General features: G+C 38.9%; 2 protein-coding genes across 4 annotated transcripts in view; both read right to left on the bottom strand.

Annotated features, from left to right (window-relative positions):
* myh14 (myosin, heavy chain 14, non-muscle) overlaps positions 1-9909 on the bottom strand; it is a 49482-nt gene extending 39573 nt beyond the window's left edge. Inside the window, exons 1-3 of one of the 2 annotated variants that reach the window (XM_055164221.1) lie at positions 9576-9909; positions 5333-5525; positions 2369-2575 (exon numbers count right to left, since the gene is read on the bottom strand). In XM_055164221.1, the coding sequence (XP_055020196.1) occupies positions 2369-2575; positions 5333-5512 (387 nt within the window). In that variant the 5' untranslated portion in view covers positions 5513-5525; positions 9576-9909. The remainder of the gene's footprint in view (positions 1-2368; positions 2576-5332; positions 5526-9575) is intronic. The other variant, XM_020927886.2, reaches the window with a different exon arrangement.
* Positions 9910-10719: 810 nt separating this feature from the next.
* kcnj14 (potassium inwardly rectifying channel subfamily J member 14) overlaps positions 10720-19398 on the bottom strand; it is a 28363-nt gene continuing 19684 nt past the window's right edge. For both annotated transcript variants that reach the window (XM_055164222.1, XM_020927931.2), the window contains 4 exons: positions 16212-16274; positions 13724-15862; positions 12185-12502; positions 10720-11983 (listed from right to left, as the gene is read on the bottom strand). In XM_055164222.1, the coding sequence (XP_055020197.1) occupies positions 11780-11983; positions 12185-12502; positions 13724-14788 (1587 nt within the window). In that variant the 5' untranslated portion in view covers positions 14789-15862; positions 16212-16274 and the 3' untranslated portion in view covers positions 10720-11779. The remainder of the gene's footprint in view (positions 11984-12184; positions 12503-13723; positions 15863-16211; positions 16275-19398) is intronic.

Below are 19398 nucleotides of genomic sequence, written 5' to 3'. Positions count from 1 at the left end.
TCTTAAAGGACCTGATTTTTTTTTTACAAATTTGTCTTGCCCCAGTACAGAAATATTGTGTCACCAGCTCTTGAGGTCAAAATAAGTCTGCTGTGGACTTAGAAAGAGATTTATTGTGTAAGAATCTGGAAGTGCATTGTTCTGGCCTTAATTAGGACGTTCAGAAATTATAAATTATTAAAATGAATTCGCTGGGTTTTTTTTAGGTTTCTTCAAGACATTTACGAGCAATTAGGCACTTAAAAATGTGTTACTGTGGCAAGTCTAAGTATAGGTAGGTACAAATAAAAGTGTAAGGAGTTTGATTTAGCTGCTATTCAGCTACAGTGAAAGTCATGAATAACAAATTACATTATCTTATTTCTCATTGCAAAGAGCTAAAAAAAACAAACTATTCCAACAATACTGCTCATCACTGTTTTATCTCTGGTGCCATTTTATCTTAAATAAAGAAATAATTAGTGCAGTCACAAATAGGGATGTAACAATAACTGAAATATCGTGATCGTATCGTCAAAAGTCTCACAATAGTATCATGGGCTGTCACAGTATATTGAATTACAAGTTCCTTTGCTTAAATTCATGATTCAAGAGCTTATGAACATTGGAAACTATATATCCCATGATTCATTTCAGTGCAGACAACATGAGGAGATATGTTTTTTACTTGAATTCTTGGGATTGTGATGGAAATAATTCACACTGAAAGCTTGTCAAGGTATTTTAAAAGCAAAAAAGTGTCCTATCTATCTCCAAAATATCGCATAAATATCGTACCGTGAGATGCATATCGTGATAATATTGTACCGAGAGATTTGGATATCGTTACATCCCCAGTAACAAATCATTATTTTTATAGTATAGTTAGTTATTTCTTTATTAATTTGAGTATATTAATTGTAACGTAAAGCACAGAGACATGACAAACTGATAATGCTCCTTACAGTTCAGATAACAATGACTTTATTATTTTATTGTCAGTTTAAAAATCTATTAATCACACTCACTTAACCTGAATTCTTGTTTCAGCGATACTATAAAACATATCTACTGCATTCACATGACAATAACGTCTGCATGGTGGTCTTCTCAGATGCCTTAGTCTTGGCTCTAATGCCTTCTTCAGACCACTCGAGAAACAGAAACCAAAGACAGCCCCCATTTCCACCGCACAGACCGGCTCGTAAACTGACACTAAGACCTGGATCAGTTACACAGTAGATGCCACCGCGCCAACGTGAAGAGTTAACAGCATTTGTGAAGACAGGAATCCATATTTGAAGTGAAATATTCTACGCAATTAAAGTTTGAATAGTGCAGATTAGATTAAATTTAGGTAATGTTATGTTATCTGTATAGAAGTAAATATTCGGTCTGCAAACAAGTTCTGAAAGGAGCGATTCTTGTATGAGTTTGGCAGTATAAAATAGAACTGAAGATAAACCAGGATAAACTCAGATCAGACTAGGTAAACAAGGAATTAACCCAGATTTAAGAGGTTCACTGGGATCACTAAACCAGGATTAAACCAGAACTAAACCAGGATTAGACCAGGACTACACCAAGACTTAACCAAGACTAAACCATGACTAAACCAGTTTGTAACCAGAAATAAGAAAGGTCACTGGGTCTAAATGAGGACTATATCTAGACACAAACCAGGACTAAACTAGAACCAAAGAGTAAGAAATTCACTTAAGATTGCAATTTGATCAAAATATTTCCCACAGCCTTGTAACTTTTCTAAAGTAGGATGACTGGAATGTACCACAGTATGGCTTTAAACTTATCACTATGAAGACAAGCAGGTGACACAATCAGGCCAAGTTGCAGGTCAGATCTGTGGAGAGGCAATCCCGCTCACACTTGCAGGTTTTTCTATGAGTTTTTAAGCAATAAATATCCTGTAATTTAAACTGAAATCCCATACACTTACAACTAGGGGTGTGAAAAAATATTGAAATATCGATATATCGCATCGTTTAATATGATGATAAAGTATTGATATCATGGGCTGCTGTATTGATATATCGCCAAGACTATTTTTTGGTGTATTTTACCAAATTATTTTGTTACAACGCTACAGTTTTGTTTCTTGTTTAGTGGAAGGAAACTCATTTATGCAACACATTTGACATTTTCACCGTTTTGAGGATTAAAATGTTTGTGTTTCCTGTGAACTTTGCACAAGAAGTGATTTAACAAAGACTTTTAGCATCAAATCAAAAGTGCACTGTATCGAGAAATGTACCGTATTGTGGTCTATGTATTACAATATACAACATCCCAGACATTTCCATGGACACAAGCAGGTAGCGGACCCCACATCAGAAATGTTACACACTGCTTCTTCAAATGTTTTACTTACGTATATGAGACCGGAGTAGTATCTCTCCCTCAGGTTGTGTAAGACTGAAGCTTCGTTGAGGCAGGTGAGGTCGGCCATGTCTTCCACTTTGCTGAAGCGTGGAGGGTTCATGCGCTGGACCTCTTCTCTGGACAGAGTCACCAGCTTCTGTGTGTCCGTCAACTCCACCTCCACCTCATCTCCACGCTCCTCTTTAATACTGGCCGACTGTGAGAAAAAGAACATATTTAATGCATTGTTTAAAATGATTTGAAATTGGTTTTATTTTTAGATTTGATTTAAGGTTCCTATATTGCACTCATTTCTGATCTATGTTATAATGTTGTTACCTCATCACAAACATACCCAGAGTTTTGTTTTGTTTCATTCATAAATGTTTAACACACAAATCCTGCATATTTACCATATTTTCTGGACTATAACTCGCACTGTTTTTCATGGTTTGGGTGTTTCCTGCGACTTATACTCCGGTGCGACTTATATATTAAAATTTTCACACTGACAGCCGCGAGAGGCTTGTGTGCCAGTATCTGCTGCTCCTATTATTCCTGTACCACTGTCACTTGGCTTTACTGTGCATGTCTCCTGCAGAAAGAGATACAGATGCTCCCAAAAAGAAAATCATATTTTGCAGATTACAAGCTGCAAGTAGCGAAATATGCAGCAGAAAACGGTAATCCCGCAGCAGAAAGAAAGTTTGGAGTGAGGGAGAAACTTGTGACACGAGGAGGGTGCGCCATGTAACTTTCCTGGAAGTCATTGGATGGATCGACAAAGCCTGGACTTCAGTGACAACAAAACCATCCTGTTGGGATTTAGAAAGGCCGGAATAATTCTAACTGGAACTGATACTGAGTCTGACGACAGCTACACAGAAGAGGAAGTGACGCTCCGATTACCTCTGGAGGTCGCGGAGTTGCTCAGAAGTGACACAGAGGATGAAGAATTCAATGGATTTAGTGACTTGAAGTGAGATGGAGAGTTTGATAAACTTGTTCTGTTCCGTTGTTTATGCTACAGTTATCTCAATAACTGTTCATATGTGACGTTAACAGCTTGTTGTTCTCTATTCTGTTATTACTATAACTTGCCTTTCAAAATGAAATGTCGGTTCCTGGTCTCTGATTTTATAAAATAAATTTCCCCCTAATCCCCAAAAAGTTAAATATGTTTTTTTTCTTCATTATGCATTTTTTCTGGCTGGAGCGACTTATACTCCGGAGCCACTTATAGTCTGAAAAATAAAGTAGGCTATTTTTTTTCCCCACTCAAACAAAATACAAAAAATTTTATTTAATTCCAGCCCTAGGATTGTCAATCTCTACAGTACAAAAAGCTAAAGGTAGTTAACCTGAAAAATGTGTGAAAAGTGTATAATTTTGAGCAGAAAGCTGCATTAACCAATGCAATCCAAGCCCTGAAATAATCATGCTGTAGCGATATCACCTAAATAGCAAACTGTCACAAGAATCAGATCACAATTATTTTTTCATCATTGCTTGCATTGCCAAGCCCTTTTTAAAATACAAAATAAACAATGGTGGGGAAAAGTAACGTTATTCTTACCCTACTGCCAGTGTATATAAAAAAACATACAAATTCAACTCCATAAAATGAATCAATCTTCAAGCCATTCAACTAATCTAAGGACAGATTTGACCTCTTGTTCTTTAATGGTTTTGTACAAGCAGGATTTCAATGATATGTATGTTTAGCTATGTTTGCATTTGTCTTAAAAGCATAAAGGGGAAGTTCCTGTTGGCGGCAGTATAGATGCGCACTACTGAATTTCATGAGCAAAGTAGGTCAGTGGCGGCGTTATTGTTTTCACTGCAAAAAAATTAAATATAAAAGGAAATATAGTGCTGACATATTTTTAAACAGATATAATTTTTATATTTTAAGATATGATTCTGATTAAAATGTGACGATAGAAACCTAGTAAGTCTCTTATTACAAATGAATGAACAAAAGAGGCTCAGTGTTTTATTGACAGAAATTGAAACCAGCTCACAAAGGAAGACAGGCCAATATATTTATTTTTATGTGGCATCCGGGTTGTCTTAAACTTACACTGAGGTTTACACCAGAGACTAGCAGAGCAGAGCAAATCAATAATATGACAAGCGACTTGTGATTCTCATTATCCCTGCAGGCCCTGAATGCGTCACAAGACTCCATTGTGAAGACCAGTGAAAGCAGATGAGAGAAAATACTCTTAATGTGAAAATAAAATGATAACAAAAGATAAGAGGTGCTGTAGACGCCCTGCATGGACTGCCCCACCCCGGACACTCCTCGACATAATAGACATACCTGAGCTAATTATTAACACGAGCATTAATACAGTGATGTTATGACAGGAATGTTACAAGCACTGACCAAAAGACGCACAGGTCAGAGATCCTGTTTACTGTGTAAGAATTAAACCAGCAGGACTAAAGTAGGACTAAAGTAGGATTAAACCAGGACTACAATATACTGGGATTAAACTAGAACTAAACCAAAACTAAACAAGGACTAAACTAAAACAAAGTTAAATATGCCATAAACCAGGACTATAAACTACAGCAAAAATAGGAATAAACTAAGAAGAAAGTTAGGACTAAACAAGATCTAAAGCAGGTCTAAACCAAGACTAAACTGTGACTAAACCGTGACTAAACTAGGACTAAACCATAATAAACCAGGACTTAATGCAATCTAAACTATGACTAAACTACGATTTAATTAGCAATAAGCTAAGACCAAATAAGGTCAAAATGTGGATAGATTAAGGATGTGAAGAATGACTAATCTAGGGATTAGTAACATTTTAGCTAGGGCAAAGTCAAAACATGAATGAGATGTATTCTTTTGCCTTGGGCAAGGCACTTCATCCTGTATGTGTGAATGGAAGTGCCATTGTGAAAGTGGTGTTTGTAGAGGTCATTGAGTTTATAATATGGTACAGCAGGAGCTTACCTCAAAACCATGCTTTTCCGATGGGACCCACACCAGCCTCTTGGCTGCCCAGTCCGCCTGACTTGCTGCTGTGAAGACGGAGTTGGAGTTGGACTTGGAGTGGGAGTTGGTAGGTGCCGACCCTGATGACAGGTAGCGGGTGACATCGTTGGCAATGCCCCCCGATGACGACCAAGACATTGTGATTTCCGCTCTGTCAGGAGAAACAGAAAAGGGGACAAGGCTCAAGTTAGGGTGGTCAACAACAAAATCTGAACTCCAGAACAAAACCAGGACTAGGCCATGACCAGGAGTACAACAGGACCAAACCAGGTCCACATCAGTGCAGTGGCTGAGTGGTTAGCACTCTCGCCACACAGTAAGAGGATTCTGAGTTTGCATGTTTCTCTTTGTGTGTGGCCGAGCCCAGATCAAGATGGGTCAAGAACAAATGTCCCTGTGGTGACAATAAAGTCTACCTTACTCTTACCTAAGATAAGATCGAATCATCAAGATAAACCAGGCCCAAAAAGGGACTAAACCAGGACTAGTATCTCATTTAGATTTTGTACAATGGACTGTAAACAATGTATAACTACTAACGGAAAATGCATGCACAGATAGTGAACACATTTATGATGTGATAATAAGGAGACGATACTTAAACTACTAACATCAATATAAAATCAAATAATGTTACAATGCTAATTGAGTATTTCTAGGTCAGATTTGGAAATTCAGTGAAGAGGGACAGAATCTAAATTAAAAAAATCAAAATCAAAACTTCTTTGATCATTTAGATAATAATTTGGCATGCAACCAATGATTCATGAAAATAAATAATGAAAAATAAGTTGTCATTTAAAAGTCTTCAATAAGTACATGATTATGAAAAATATATGATTTCAATTACATATTTCATCAAAATCTCTCATGGAATGCATGTCTGGTCCCGCCCTTCACTTCTGTGACAGCTCTAGTTCAGATGACTTGGTGAACTACTTCTCCCAGGAGGTTGACAGCATAACACAGTGACACTGATCTGTCCAGACATCACATCCACATTTCAGTCACCCACATAGAGAGTAGTAACAGTGCACGAGGAGCGAGAGGAGGCTACACCCACAGATGAGGGGAAAACAACGGCCTAAATGAGAGGCAGAACAACTCGAGTAGAAACAGAGATGAGAGAAAAGCACTGGTGTGGAGAGAGAGGGAGACCTCACTTGAATGACTAAACTGACACGACAGGAGGAGTAACAAGGAAAGTGAAAGAAGAGAAGAAACAAATACTAGAAGGGAGAGAGTGGAACTTTGATCAGTAAACAAATCAAAGAAACTATTGCCATTAAAATGATTAAACTTATGTAATTCAGAGGAGAGCTGGTTATCTGAACTGAGAGAATGCAGACTTAACCCTAATCACATGTTTTTACTGACAGAGGACTGGCTGTGGACCTCTCAGTTAAAAAGAGTGAAACATATCACTGAAGATTACAAAAGGCAGAATCTCGATCACGATTAAAATTTAATTAATAGCACAGCTCCACTTCAGAGAAAAATAATTATTAATTCATAATAGAAATTAGGTATAACAACAATAATGTTTAATGCATCAAACTGTTTATAATGAAGTAAATAATTAATAACCAATTTGAGAGCACAAACTAGGCAGAGCTAAAGAAATAAATGAGGTCATCATGAAGACATGATCCGGGAATAAATCAGGACAAGATAGAACCTGTTCTAAACCAATACTAAACCAGGACGTCCACCAGGTCTGAGTCAGGACCAAATCCATCAAATTAAGAACATGACTAATCCAGGCCTAGTATCATAACTATTTTTATTGAACTGGACTAAAGGACTGAACCAGAACAAGATCTAAACCTGAACCAGGGCTAACAAATGACTAAACTGACTAAGCCAGGACTATTTTTCTCAAAACAAGATGGGTAAACCAGGACTCAATCAGGACTAATCTAGGACTATTCCTCCTAAAACAAAATGACTAAACCAGGTATAGTAAAATTATGCCTATTTACTAAACAGGACTAAACCAGAACTGAACCAGAACTGGATCTAAACCAGGACTAAATCAGGGCTATTACTCTAACAACAAGATGACTAAACCAGGGCGATTACTTTAACTAAACCAGGACAAAATCAGCACCTGACTAAACCAGGTGACCTCTTACCAATCTAAGTATTTTTTTACCACTGTCTAACACAGCTTTCTAAATATGTAATAATCATTGACAGTTAGACAGTTTGTGCTACCAGTCACTATTAGGCGTCTCCAAACCTCGTCAGAAATGTCATCGGGCTTGATTCCTGCTATGCATCCAAGTCTGAGTTTTTTCTATTCTGTCTGTTCAGGGCACTCTCAGGGCCCTGTGATTATATGTGGAGATAGTTATCATTTACATGGCCAGAGGAAATCAGATAACTAGAATAAGCTTTAGATAACTCAATAGTAAAATCTGATTTTTACACACATTGTCTTCTATAACAAAGATGAATGTATTTAAAAATAACAACAATTTTTGTTTTTGTCACATTTTTGCATAATTTTCCTTGTCAAAACCTGCAGAGGTGTAAACAAAAAGAAATCAGATTACGTCATGTGAAACTGTAGCATGACTCGTTATTCTGATTAATCAGATATCAGATCATAATCAGATTTTGGTGTGCATCCAAACATAGTCAGATACATTTACTTAAGATGCATTTATTTGAACAACTTTTTGAAGAAATTGTACTTTTATTGATTCTTTCACATTGGCACCATTTCGAAACTGGGATTAAACTACGACTAAACTCAGAACCTGGGCTAAACCAAGACTGTAACTGAACCAAACCAGGACTACACCAGGACTAAATCTGAGCTCAAACCAAAACTGAATCAGGAAAAGTGTGAAACGCACCGTTAATACGATCATACTTTCACTTTTACCTTAGTCAATTTTATTGCGGTTTCCTGGTTAAGAGATAAAACTTTATGATGGCAATATTAAATAATCATGCTCCTTTCAGATAGAGTAATACATAAATAGGCCATAGCTGTAAGAAATACTAGAATAGGTGAATTGCTTGAAGTTTTGTCAGTCAAATTACATTAACTTTTAAACCAGATGTTATGTTCAAACAGTTACCCAGGTGTGTAATGTTTTCAGCAAATACTTTTTAAAACTTCTACTTGAGTAATATCATTTCAAAGTAGGTCAGATGGTACTTGAGTATTATTTTTGGGTACACTACCCAGGCTGCTGCATACCTGCTACTACTACAAAGTGACTGGATGGGTGTGTTGACAAAGGAGTTGCCACCACCCAGTACTAGTCACTGTGGAAAATATGTGCTCCACTGTGGGATTGGACTGCTTAAAATTTTGGCACCTGTAATTACAATGTAGTTAAATGTCATCCTAATCCACAAACTAGACAATGTATGAGCTGTCTCTAAGTGTCTATTTACCCAATATCAAAACGGGATGTGCTCTCACCAATCCCAGTAAGCTCCCAAAAGGAAAATGATTACAACACAATAGACAGGACAGGTTGGTGCAGTGCTGCCAATTCTTAAGAAAAGGCAAACTCTCTTGCCGCAGCTGTTGGCCCCCTAGCAACACCCAAAAACATTAAGGAAGACCCCCAGACAATGCCCTCCCGGTCTGAACTGAGGTCATTCACTGCGGGGGGTCCTCCTGATGTGTGCGTAATGCGTGCGTCTGCGTGCGTGGAGGCGAATTGGCGATTTTAAAGCAGCGCGATCAGGATTCAGCCAGGGTAACATGCTGATCTGTTACTGTGGACATATTGGTGACAATATTAAGCCTCTGGTGTAATAAACCTCTGCAGAGCCTTAGTAGCGATGCAGCCCCCCTAAAGCCGATTTCACCTGCATTTGATCGGCCCTGAACAAAAACTGACGGAGCAAACCACACCTTGACATGAACAATCACATGGGCCACTGCCTTAATGAACCATTTAAATCAATGTTCAAAGGGCGGGTCGGTTTATTATTTTATCTTTATTATAATGTATCCTGTTATCGGCCATTATGACCAACCTCTGGAGTGACCCTTTTAATTTGGGGCAGACTATACATAATTAGGGGCCCCTGACTCTCAGTTTTAGAGAGTAAGCTACCGAAATTAGACTGACCTAGCGAGGTTAGCCAACCTCACCGAAATACGAGACGTTTAGGATATCATTGAGCTATTTCTGAGATGTATTCGAGTAAAAGCGTTAGACAGGCTTACCTTCAGACCCCCTGTGGACGATGAAACGGGCTGAGGCGCGCTGTGGACCGGGCCGGGCGGGTTTCTGGGCTATTTTCTCTCTGAGGTGTGTTGCCTACCGCATATGCGGCTTTTATCATTGCACCGCTCTCACACAGGAGCCGCACACACTTGTCGGTAAGTAGACCGACAGCAGTGAGGGCAAGGCGGCGGCTTCAGGCCAGGCGGGACGCTTCCTGTTAAACTACCAATGACAGATGAGATGGGCTGGCTGTAGGGCACTGATAAAGGGGCAAATCCAATCCGAGGACCCGGCAGAGACAGAAACACGCCTCATGAAAGCTCCAGCAGCGAGCGGAGCTGTCCGCCCTTTCATCCGCGTTAAAGGGACGCGATGACGAAGTGCGTAAAGCAAAGCTCAGTGTGGCCCGACATGTACCAATCAGTGACAGGGGGAGGCGGGCCTAGAGCTGACTGACAGCGGAAACAGCCACTCATGTGCCCGGAGCAGGTGCCGAGCCGCGCCGGAGCGGAGATCTGCGCGCTCTTTGTTTACCACCCAGGGCGATACGAGGAGTCTCCACGCGAGGGCAGCAAATCATGGAATAAATTCTTAAACCAGTACGGATGGACCCTAATATAGGTGATCCAGTGGAAAAAAGCCTGACTAAGCCTACAGGGGGAAGCCTCAACAGCAAACCATTACAAAACATGTTTATGAACGCTATAAATAGCTGGTTTACTTATGAATATTAAATTATCATATAAACTTTGAAGTTACAATGTAAATGTAATTATCACATCTCAGAAGAGCTAGTAACACACTTGAGTGGTTTATTTTGTTGTTTTGTATCTGAATTGAGCTCAGCACATAGACTTTATTCAGTCTATGGCACAGTGCAGTGAGGATTTGCAAAATTGCCAAAAATAAATTAATAATACATTTAACTTGGCCCAATGAAAAACAAACCAGTTTGTATTTTCAAATTTCCTAAAAACATGGAAATCTTGTTTAGTGAATAGACAATATATTTTGAATCCTTTTAGAACAACAATTTGACAAAGCACAACATGAGCATGACACAAATTAAAAGTAAAACAAGCAGTTTAAATACACACACTAACAATTTCTGTTGATTGCTTTGAAAGGCACAACCCTGGACACTTTCTGTTAATATAGACATACAAAGAAATGTACTAGTATGTTCAGCTTTTAACTGCTGAAGCATAATCATGTCTTTGCCCCAATGCCTGAAATTGGTGCTGATCCTCAGTAAAACTATATCTGGACCATTTCATAGAATAAAAATACATTCCTCCTATATTATTAAAAATTAACACATTGTTCCCATTCCGTCAAAATCTACCAGTCAAAGCCTCACACCCTCATAATAGTACATTTTATAGAATAATACTTACCATTGGAAAGTTTTCATTTAAAGAGCCCATATAACATTCTTTTCTGATCTATGTTATAATGTGTCTTCATCAAAAACATACCTAGAATTTTGTTTAATTTCATTCACACATGTTTAACACACATCTTGCATATTTAGGCTGAGGTCTTCTCTCAAACACAAACCACTCTGTTCCACCTTGTGATGTTGCAATACAGGGAATGCTCCACTGTGTTATTAAACTCCAGTTTCACAAGAATAATTTGTATTATTTCAGGCCTGGAATGGTCAATCTTTACTGACCAAAAGGTAAAAGGAGCTATTAACTTGAAAATGTCGGCTTCATGACATCCCAAGGTGGAACAGAGCATGTTTAGCTTTGGAGATATAAACAGACTAATAATAAAGGCATACTAAATAGAACTCTAGGTATGTTTTTGAGGAGATAACAACATTATTGCATGACTTAAAGTTCACAAGAGTGTAATATAAGGCCTTTAAAGTGAAACATTCCTGTGACAGTCCCTAAAACAGACGTGGGATTCTACACATGTGCACAAGATTTTGCAAACCCATAAGTGAAGTTATAATCCAGGATTTTCATCTCCCAGGATCAAACTAATGTGCAGTTACATGTTTCAATCACTAGATGGTGCTGCTGTACATTATTTGGCTGATTTATGCTCAGTGCTGTGGTGAAGGGCCAGATGGGAGACACGTGTCTGAAGACTTGGGCAGATTGCCAGGACCAATCAGAGCAGAGGATTAGTCAGCTGCTGCTGACATCTTAAATACTTTAGTGTTTTTATTTTACTTTTTGATCTGGGTTCAGTTGTAGTGGAGGTGCTCTGACGATGGTCTCTGTGTTGGTTTTTGGTCAAGTTCGGAGGATGCGAGCTGAAGGGCGACCTCGTTCTCATAACAGAAAGAGGAGCGTGAGCTGTGGATACATGTCTGTTCATTCAGCTCTTTAGCACTGCAGGACGGTGTGCTGGGAACTCTATAAGTCCGATTAAAAAAGGAGTAATCCACCTAGGAAAAGAAAAAAAAAATGCAAAAGTTATGCAAATAATATCACAACTGTTACTTTTTAATCATTTCCATAATTGTGTTGATTTTGAAAAACTTATTATAGGGCAAAATTCTTGGTCAACGTAAGTCCTGTATAGTTCTTTAGTATCATTGTGCATTTAACATTATCATCAATGTTGGCTGGTGTTTTTTGTGACTGACCTGGTAGCCATCTTTCCTTTTGAAGAGCACTGGTTCGAAGCGGTGTCCCCAGAGGATCTCAGAGGAGAGGTAGGAGCTGCGGCACTGTGTGGTCATGGCTGTGGCCTCCACCATGCCCTCCAGAATCACCACCACCTCCAGCTGCGAGTCCTTCTCCAGAGCATTCTGGTCCATCTCATAAAAAGGAGACTCATCATTTATCTCATGAACAATAGTGACGGGGGACACCAAGAAGATCCGGTCTGTGCCAGTGTCGAAGCCCACATTTATGTCCACATTGTCCAAAGGAAGAAACTCTCCCTCAGTGGTCACTCTGGACTGAGAAGAAAAAAAGTTTTGTATGATTATTACTTAAAAATGTACATTTGTGATTCCCATGTCATTTTGATGTAATTACTGTCTTGTCTGAGTTATAAAATCCATTTTCTCCATAGTGAAAATAAAGTTACTTTAAGTAGGAATGTCACAATATTGAACTTTAGTGTGAGAAATATGATTTTAAGAGAATATGTTTCTTGATATATGATTCATGAAAACCAAACAGTGAAACCCTTAATTCACTCACATTCACTGTAAATGTGACAACAATAAAGCAGGCAGCAAAACCAAGAAGATAATAACACATTTAGGTAAAAAAAAATCTACAAAAATTATACAAGTATTTTTTTCATAGACTGAATTTAAATGGGTCAATTGTTTCTTTTTAAAGGATCCCAGTTTTACCAGTAGAGCTGGATGCTTTAGCAAAAACTGTTGTTATGCCAAACTGACTTTTGATTTAATCTGACTTTTTCTTATTCAGAGATTAATAATGATGTACATAAGACCAATTTATTATCTGTGCCATTTAAGGCACAAAAAATGTATTTATTTATTCCTACAAAGTGTGAAATCCGCTCCAAAGCCCCAAACTGATCAGTGACTATTTTAAATGATTAGATCCTGATTTGATTAAAATTGGATGAATTGCCCAGCCTTAGTTCATGTTGTGCACTACGAACTATGAACCTTGGTTCACTTCACATTCACACTCAGATTTTCCTCAGAACAATATTCACATAATCCTAAACCATAACTCATTCTTTGACCCTCACAAACTTAATCTGATTTGCCCTTTGAGAACTTAAGAGAGATCCAATAAAATATGATTTATCCCCAGTGATCCACCATCCATGCCAACCTGAAACAAACATTGAACCCCTGAAAACAATTGAAAATCCAAGAGCCAAATAGAGCAAATAATCTTTCTATTAGAGTGCAAAGACTTAAAAATTTATGTGGCTCAGTTTTACATCGGATGCCCTCTCAGTTGCATCTACCACCCAAAGCCTATAAAAGCTTGAGAGCAGCTTTAAAGGTGCAGCTGTGTGACCTCTTCTGACTGGATTAAATTATCCCTGGCGACTCAATTGATTTTGCAGGTGCATAATATTACATAATAACATAAACTAAATATATTTTTTGTGTTTAAACACAAAGTATTAAAGTAATTTAAAGTATAGTGGTACATTTAATATAGAGTCTTAATATGGGGCTCACCTTAAGAAACTGTGCTCGTACGTGGGCCTCCACCAGGTGGCTTTTGCGTAGATTTCCCACTCTCCACATCATGCAGAGTTTTCCGTCCCTCATGGCCACCACGGCTGTTTCAGAGAACACCAGAGTCTCATTGCGCTTCTTGGGCTTAGCAATCTTTGCCATGACCGCCCCGATGATGAAGGCGTCAATGATGCAGCCCACAATGCACTGCAACACGACCGCCACCACCGCCAGGGGGCACTCTTCAGTCACACTTCGAAAGCCATAACCAATAGAGGTCTGTGTCTCCAGAGAAAACAAAAAGGCTGCCATGAAACTGGTCACCTGCATGAAGCAGGGCTCCACCGCCTCTCTATTGGCCGCAGCCCCAGCTCCTCCTGCCCCAGTCCCTCCTTCCCCAGCGCCTTCCCCAAACCCTTCTTCCCCAGCGCCTCCTGCTGCAGAGGAGCTGCTGGGGCTGAGGGTCAGGTCCATGGCGAGGTCTCCATGCGCAGAGGCAATGAGCCAGAAGGTGAAACCAAAGAGCAGCCAGGAGAGGAGGAAGGAGAGGGTGAAGACAACCAGCATCCAGCGCCAGCGTATGTCCACGCAGGTGGTGAACAGGTCGCTGAGGTAGCGCTGACCCCTCTCGCTCATGTTGACAAAGGTGACATTGCAGCGTCCATCTTTGCCCACAAAGCGTTGCCGGGGCCGACGGCTGGAGCGCCTGTTTCGGCGGCGGTTGGTGAAGGCTGAGGACAGAGAGGAGTGATCCTCTGTGCCCTCCACACCTGCCCCTCTGCCTGGTGCTGGCTCTCCGCCCTCTCCTCCTACTCCTCTAGCTGAGTCTATGAAGTCGCTCTGTCTGCGGGCATTGTTGGAGTTGCTCTGCAGAGACAGAGCTTTGCTGTTGAATACGAGTGTGGGGGAGGTGGGAGAGGGGCTGCTGGGGCTCCTGGAGTCCGTGGGGCTGCCCTCGACTCGGGCTGTGTCTGCTGCGTTCTGTGCCAGCCTCATGACCTCCTCTTCATCCACCGGGCCGTCCACCACAGCACTGAAGCGCCGCTTAACACGAGCGGCTCCCATCCTCGCCAGTCTGTGCAGTTCAAAAGCACTTTCTTTTTTTGTAGCAGCAACAAAAGTTCAAAACATTGAGCTATTGAGATGCCAGAAAATCCATTATAACAAATGGAGTTACTTCTTTCCAAGATTACTGGTCAGTTTTCTGCTCAGAGTTCTGCTTGTCCATCAAAACAAAACTGTTTTAAAACAAGCTAAGAAAATAACAATGTGGGAGACTAAAAAGTCAGGTTAAAACAGGAGTGAAAAAAGCCCAAGGATAAATGAACTAAATATAAACATTGATAGAGCATGCAGGTCAAGAGGTGTGAAAATGCAGGTAAAAAAATTAAACAAAGAGTCATCATAGGCTACAGAGAAATATTTGAACAACTACATCAGTAAAGCGAGAAGGGCAAGGTTTAACACAAGGACCAGAGGGTCATTTAGGTCTAACAGCAAGCAAATCAAGAATAAACATGCCTATTCTTACAATGCCTTTTCCAGATATCAACCTGTTGAGTGGGACACAGGGATAAAATACCCATTACTTAAAGGTAAAATATCTAAGTGTGTAAGAGTTTATAAATAAACTACAAACTAGACAGTCAGCAGTATCAGTAGTATCAGTTTAGCTCAATCGTGTCTTGAACAGTTTTTCTCCCAACTATTTACCTCAACAACATAACAGCTACATTTGTTAACTCTTCTGGTATTATCATTCAGAAAAGCAGAGAAAGTGACAGGCAAAGAAGTCACCTGATCAGTCGTCACCTCAGATTTGTTCTCAGCACCCCTAAAATCAGACAGACTACATGGAGCAAAGTGATGTAGAAGTGTTACAATGAAAATTTACAAACTGTTAATATAGTTAATGCAGAAAAATGCAGCTATAGGTGAAACAAACATTGTCCAAGAATGAAAAAGTACAGGATGCCTGAGTCTGCAGCTTGGCGGAGGACGACTACAACAAGTAGAAATGTGGAAAAAGGTCCCTCCTGAAGTGAATGGTCACATAAGGATTCATCTTGACTTGAGTCCAGCTAACACACAAAGCTTCGTCATATAATGTATTTGGCGAATCACAATTTACTCAGTTTCCTAAAACAGGAATAAGAGACACAGAATAAGAAACACAGCTGCAATAACAAAATTAAAAATGTAATTTGAATGGACATAGTTGGTAAAAACTACAACCAGCAAACAAATATGTGAATATTAATGTGAATCTGGTGTTAGTTTAGATGATAGTTCAGTATTGCAAACAAAACTTAACGAAACCAATAACAGCAATCTTCAAAAAATGACATTTTATGTATCTTCAAATAGTGACACTCACACTAACATGACAAACTGTTCAACATATAGATATTCACGCATCCATACACATAACCTAGCTTATGAAAAAGAGGCCTGTCAATATCAGTATTCAATTGACTTTTATACTGACCAAACTGCTGTCCTCCTGTGTTGGGAATCATGCGGACATTTTCTCCATGTTTATTTGATGAGTCTGTAAAACACACAGAAGCATTTGATCATTTATTAAAAAACACATATTATACTTGAGCCCGACATGTATTTTATTGTAATCTAGGACACCCGTGGATCATGTTGTAATTGTACATTTTGAATTACAATATTCATCTTAACTTATAAAGGAAAGAAAGGTCTGCTGACGTCCATGTTAGAAAATGGTGCAAACATCACAGTACACATCATCACAACAAAGACTCTGCATCTTGAGTGGACTGCTGCAGATCACACTAGTGAGTAGCAGATTTTTTTCCAATTGTACCAAAATGGTTAGCCAGGCTGGCACCACCTAGTGCCTCCGCTCAATTTCATTTCTCTCCAGCGACTAGGTCAGGAATCGAAATATATTAGGCTGTTCGCAAAAACCCCGGAAGTGCGAGTTCGGGCACCAGCCAATCAGCAAAGAGCCATATATTCTGCTTTGGCAACGATTCCCGAGATCGAGGATTTAAAGTTAGAATAAAGAGAATGTTTGGTGAATTTCATCAAGGGGAAAGACGTTATTGCCCTTCTTCGTACGGGATTTGGGAAAAGCATTACATACGTCACGACCAAATAGCAGCGATTGGTTACATGACAAAAAGTGAGGTCAGACAGTTTCTGCAAAGTGAAACTGGCTGATGAATCAGGCTACCAAAATGGCTACACAACATTGCCAATGTGTATCACTGATAAGAAAATAAAATCAGAGAATGAAGTAAGTACAGAGAAGTGGCAATATGCTGGTGACGGTGAAAACGGTGTTATTATGAAAATAGTTGATTAAAGATTGTTCAAACATGCATGGATCAAAATTTCACATAATACTTTAGGACTTCTGTAAATATAATCCAAAGATCTTAACTTCATAAGCAACAAAAAGGAACCCATATTATAGGAAGCCTTATGATCTTGAACAATGTAAGATGCTGCCGTGTTGTTATAGAGCTTGGGATATGGTTATGATATGGATATGGTCAAGGTCAAGGTCGAGTTTTTTATAGCACATTCAAAACAGACACCATGTCCCAAAGATGAACTGTGGAACATGCAGTAGTGTACCAGTGGTGATAGCTTGTTCAGTTTACTTTTTTGTATTATTTAGGACTGAACAGTTTGGAAAAAATATCTAAATGTGATTTTTCTGACAAGCATTATGATTAGAATTTATACCGTAATAATATAATTTTGTTCAAAGTTCCTATTTTAAATGCAAACATGTTGTAATGATCCAAAAGTTACCTGTTTTTATGTAGATTAAGAGAATATTTTGTTGGTGGAGGAAGTCAAAAGTTAAAATAGTCTCATAACAAGAACAAATTATGTGACTGAAACACCCAGATGACTTATTACTACAAAACTGCATTAATTATACCTCTTCTTAGTGGTTGAATTTCACTATTTTCACAGAGATATTTTAAATGTTATTGTACTGTATCGCCAATGAAGCACGTTATGTTGCGCCACAGTAGCCCAGATAGTGTTGGTGTGTTGACAGCGGACTGTAAACGTGCGCTCTGACCCCTATGCCCTTCTGTTAAATGAAGTTATTCTCTGCCCGTTATCACTGTGATTGTGCCTGGGTGTCGCTAGATCCAACGAAAGGTCCTAAAGAGACTCAAGAGGCACAATAGGCTCAAGAGGCTGCTGAGTGCATGGGCCTGTAATAAATATAATAGGCTCACATACAGTTTAGTCAAGTGGAGGAATTTTTTTAGTCTGGACATGTATCAGCTGTTCTGAAATGTTTCTGTACACCTCGACCTGTCACAAGAACACGTTTTGAAGTGCGGTTTTCAGCTACTATAATAATGTATACTATTGGGGTTCGGCAATATTGACCAAAATTGTCAATATTTTTTTCAGATTGCGATAATAATCTACAATAGAACATTTTACAAACAAAATGCAAATAAAAGCAAAATCATCAAGTTGTTTTATTTTTAAAGAAGTCATATTTGTGCTTGTGCCTGCTTTATAGTTATAATCTATGACACTTGTGGATCATTATGTTGTAATTTCCACATTTTAAATCGCAATATTCATCTAAAACGACTTAATAAAAGAAACAAGTCTGACTGTGATGCCCAGTTGGAGCTAACGTCACTGTAAACGTCATCACAACAAAGATTGGTGAAGCTGTTGGAAAGCTGCACATCACGCTAACAAGCTGTGGATTACCGTATGTGCCACTGCCGAATCCTATAGAACTGATTAAGAAAATTAAATTGGAGAACGAAGTAAGTACACAGCAGTGGGCGTATGCCAATGGCGGTGAAAACGGGAGTTTATCTGCAAAATGGCATCTTGAAAATAAGCGATTAATGATTACTCAAACATACACCAATCAGTCCAAACTATGGGTGAGTACGTGGTGAGGGGAAACAACTAACAACTAACCATTTTAACATGGTTAAAAGCTCTGAAAAGTCAATTTTGCAGAATAGGTCACGAAGTGTTAAAAGCGTGAGAATAAAAGAAAATTTATCCTACCCCCAAAACTACAAAAATACCACTTTATGTCCATATTTGAAGGATTACAAGTTTGTTCCTTTACCATTTTTAATCCGCTCCTTCTAGAATTCAAAATTGTATTTACAATATTGTCAATAATTATAGGGAAAAAAATGCCAACTTCTAAATGAATGAATAAATGTATGACTATCTTATTTTAATATCCATCTTATATTAATACCAACCTAAGTGTGAACCTTAAGTGTGAACTAAACAGCAAAAATAAAACAAAAGGGAGATGGACAGCAAACACTGTACGAGTTGATGGACAGTTTGGTATTTATCAGACAGGTAGCAGTACACATTAAAAATAAAACATTATACTAACCAAAACTTCATACCTGAATGATTTCTTTTAAAAACGGTTGTAGTATTTTCCATTTGAATCGTACTCCGCTGCCCTGACCTCCTTCTGTGCAGATTATCAGCCCATATTAAGGTGTTATGTGACAGATTAGTTTAGAGAGAAAATGATTTCTGTCTCACTGCACGTGTTCTCCTGCTTTCTCACTTCCATCACTCATGTCTGTCATGACTCACCACACTCAGATACTAATCCAGACTAAAATAATATCGAAACTAGATACTCATTTGAACATCAATGCTGC

The sequence above is a fragment of the Boleophthalmus pectinirostris genome, unplaced genomic scaffold, assembly GCF_026225935.1.
Source record: "Boleophthalmus pectinirostris isolate CB_2022bp ecotype Guang Dong unplaced genomic scaffold, ASM2622593v1 HiC_scaffold_6, whole genome shotgun sequence".
Lineage (NCBI taxonomy): Eukaryota > Metazoa > Chordata > Actinopteri > Gobiiformes > Gobiidae > Boleophthalmus > Boleophthalmus pectinirostris.
Note: the sequence above shows the minus strand (reverse complement) of the source record. Positions and strands in the feature narration are given on the sequence as shown.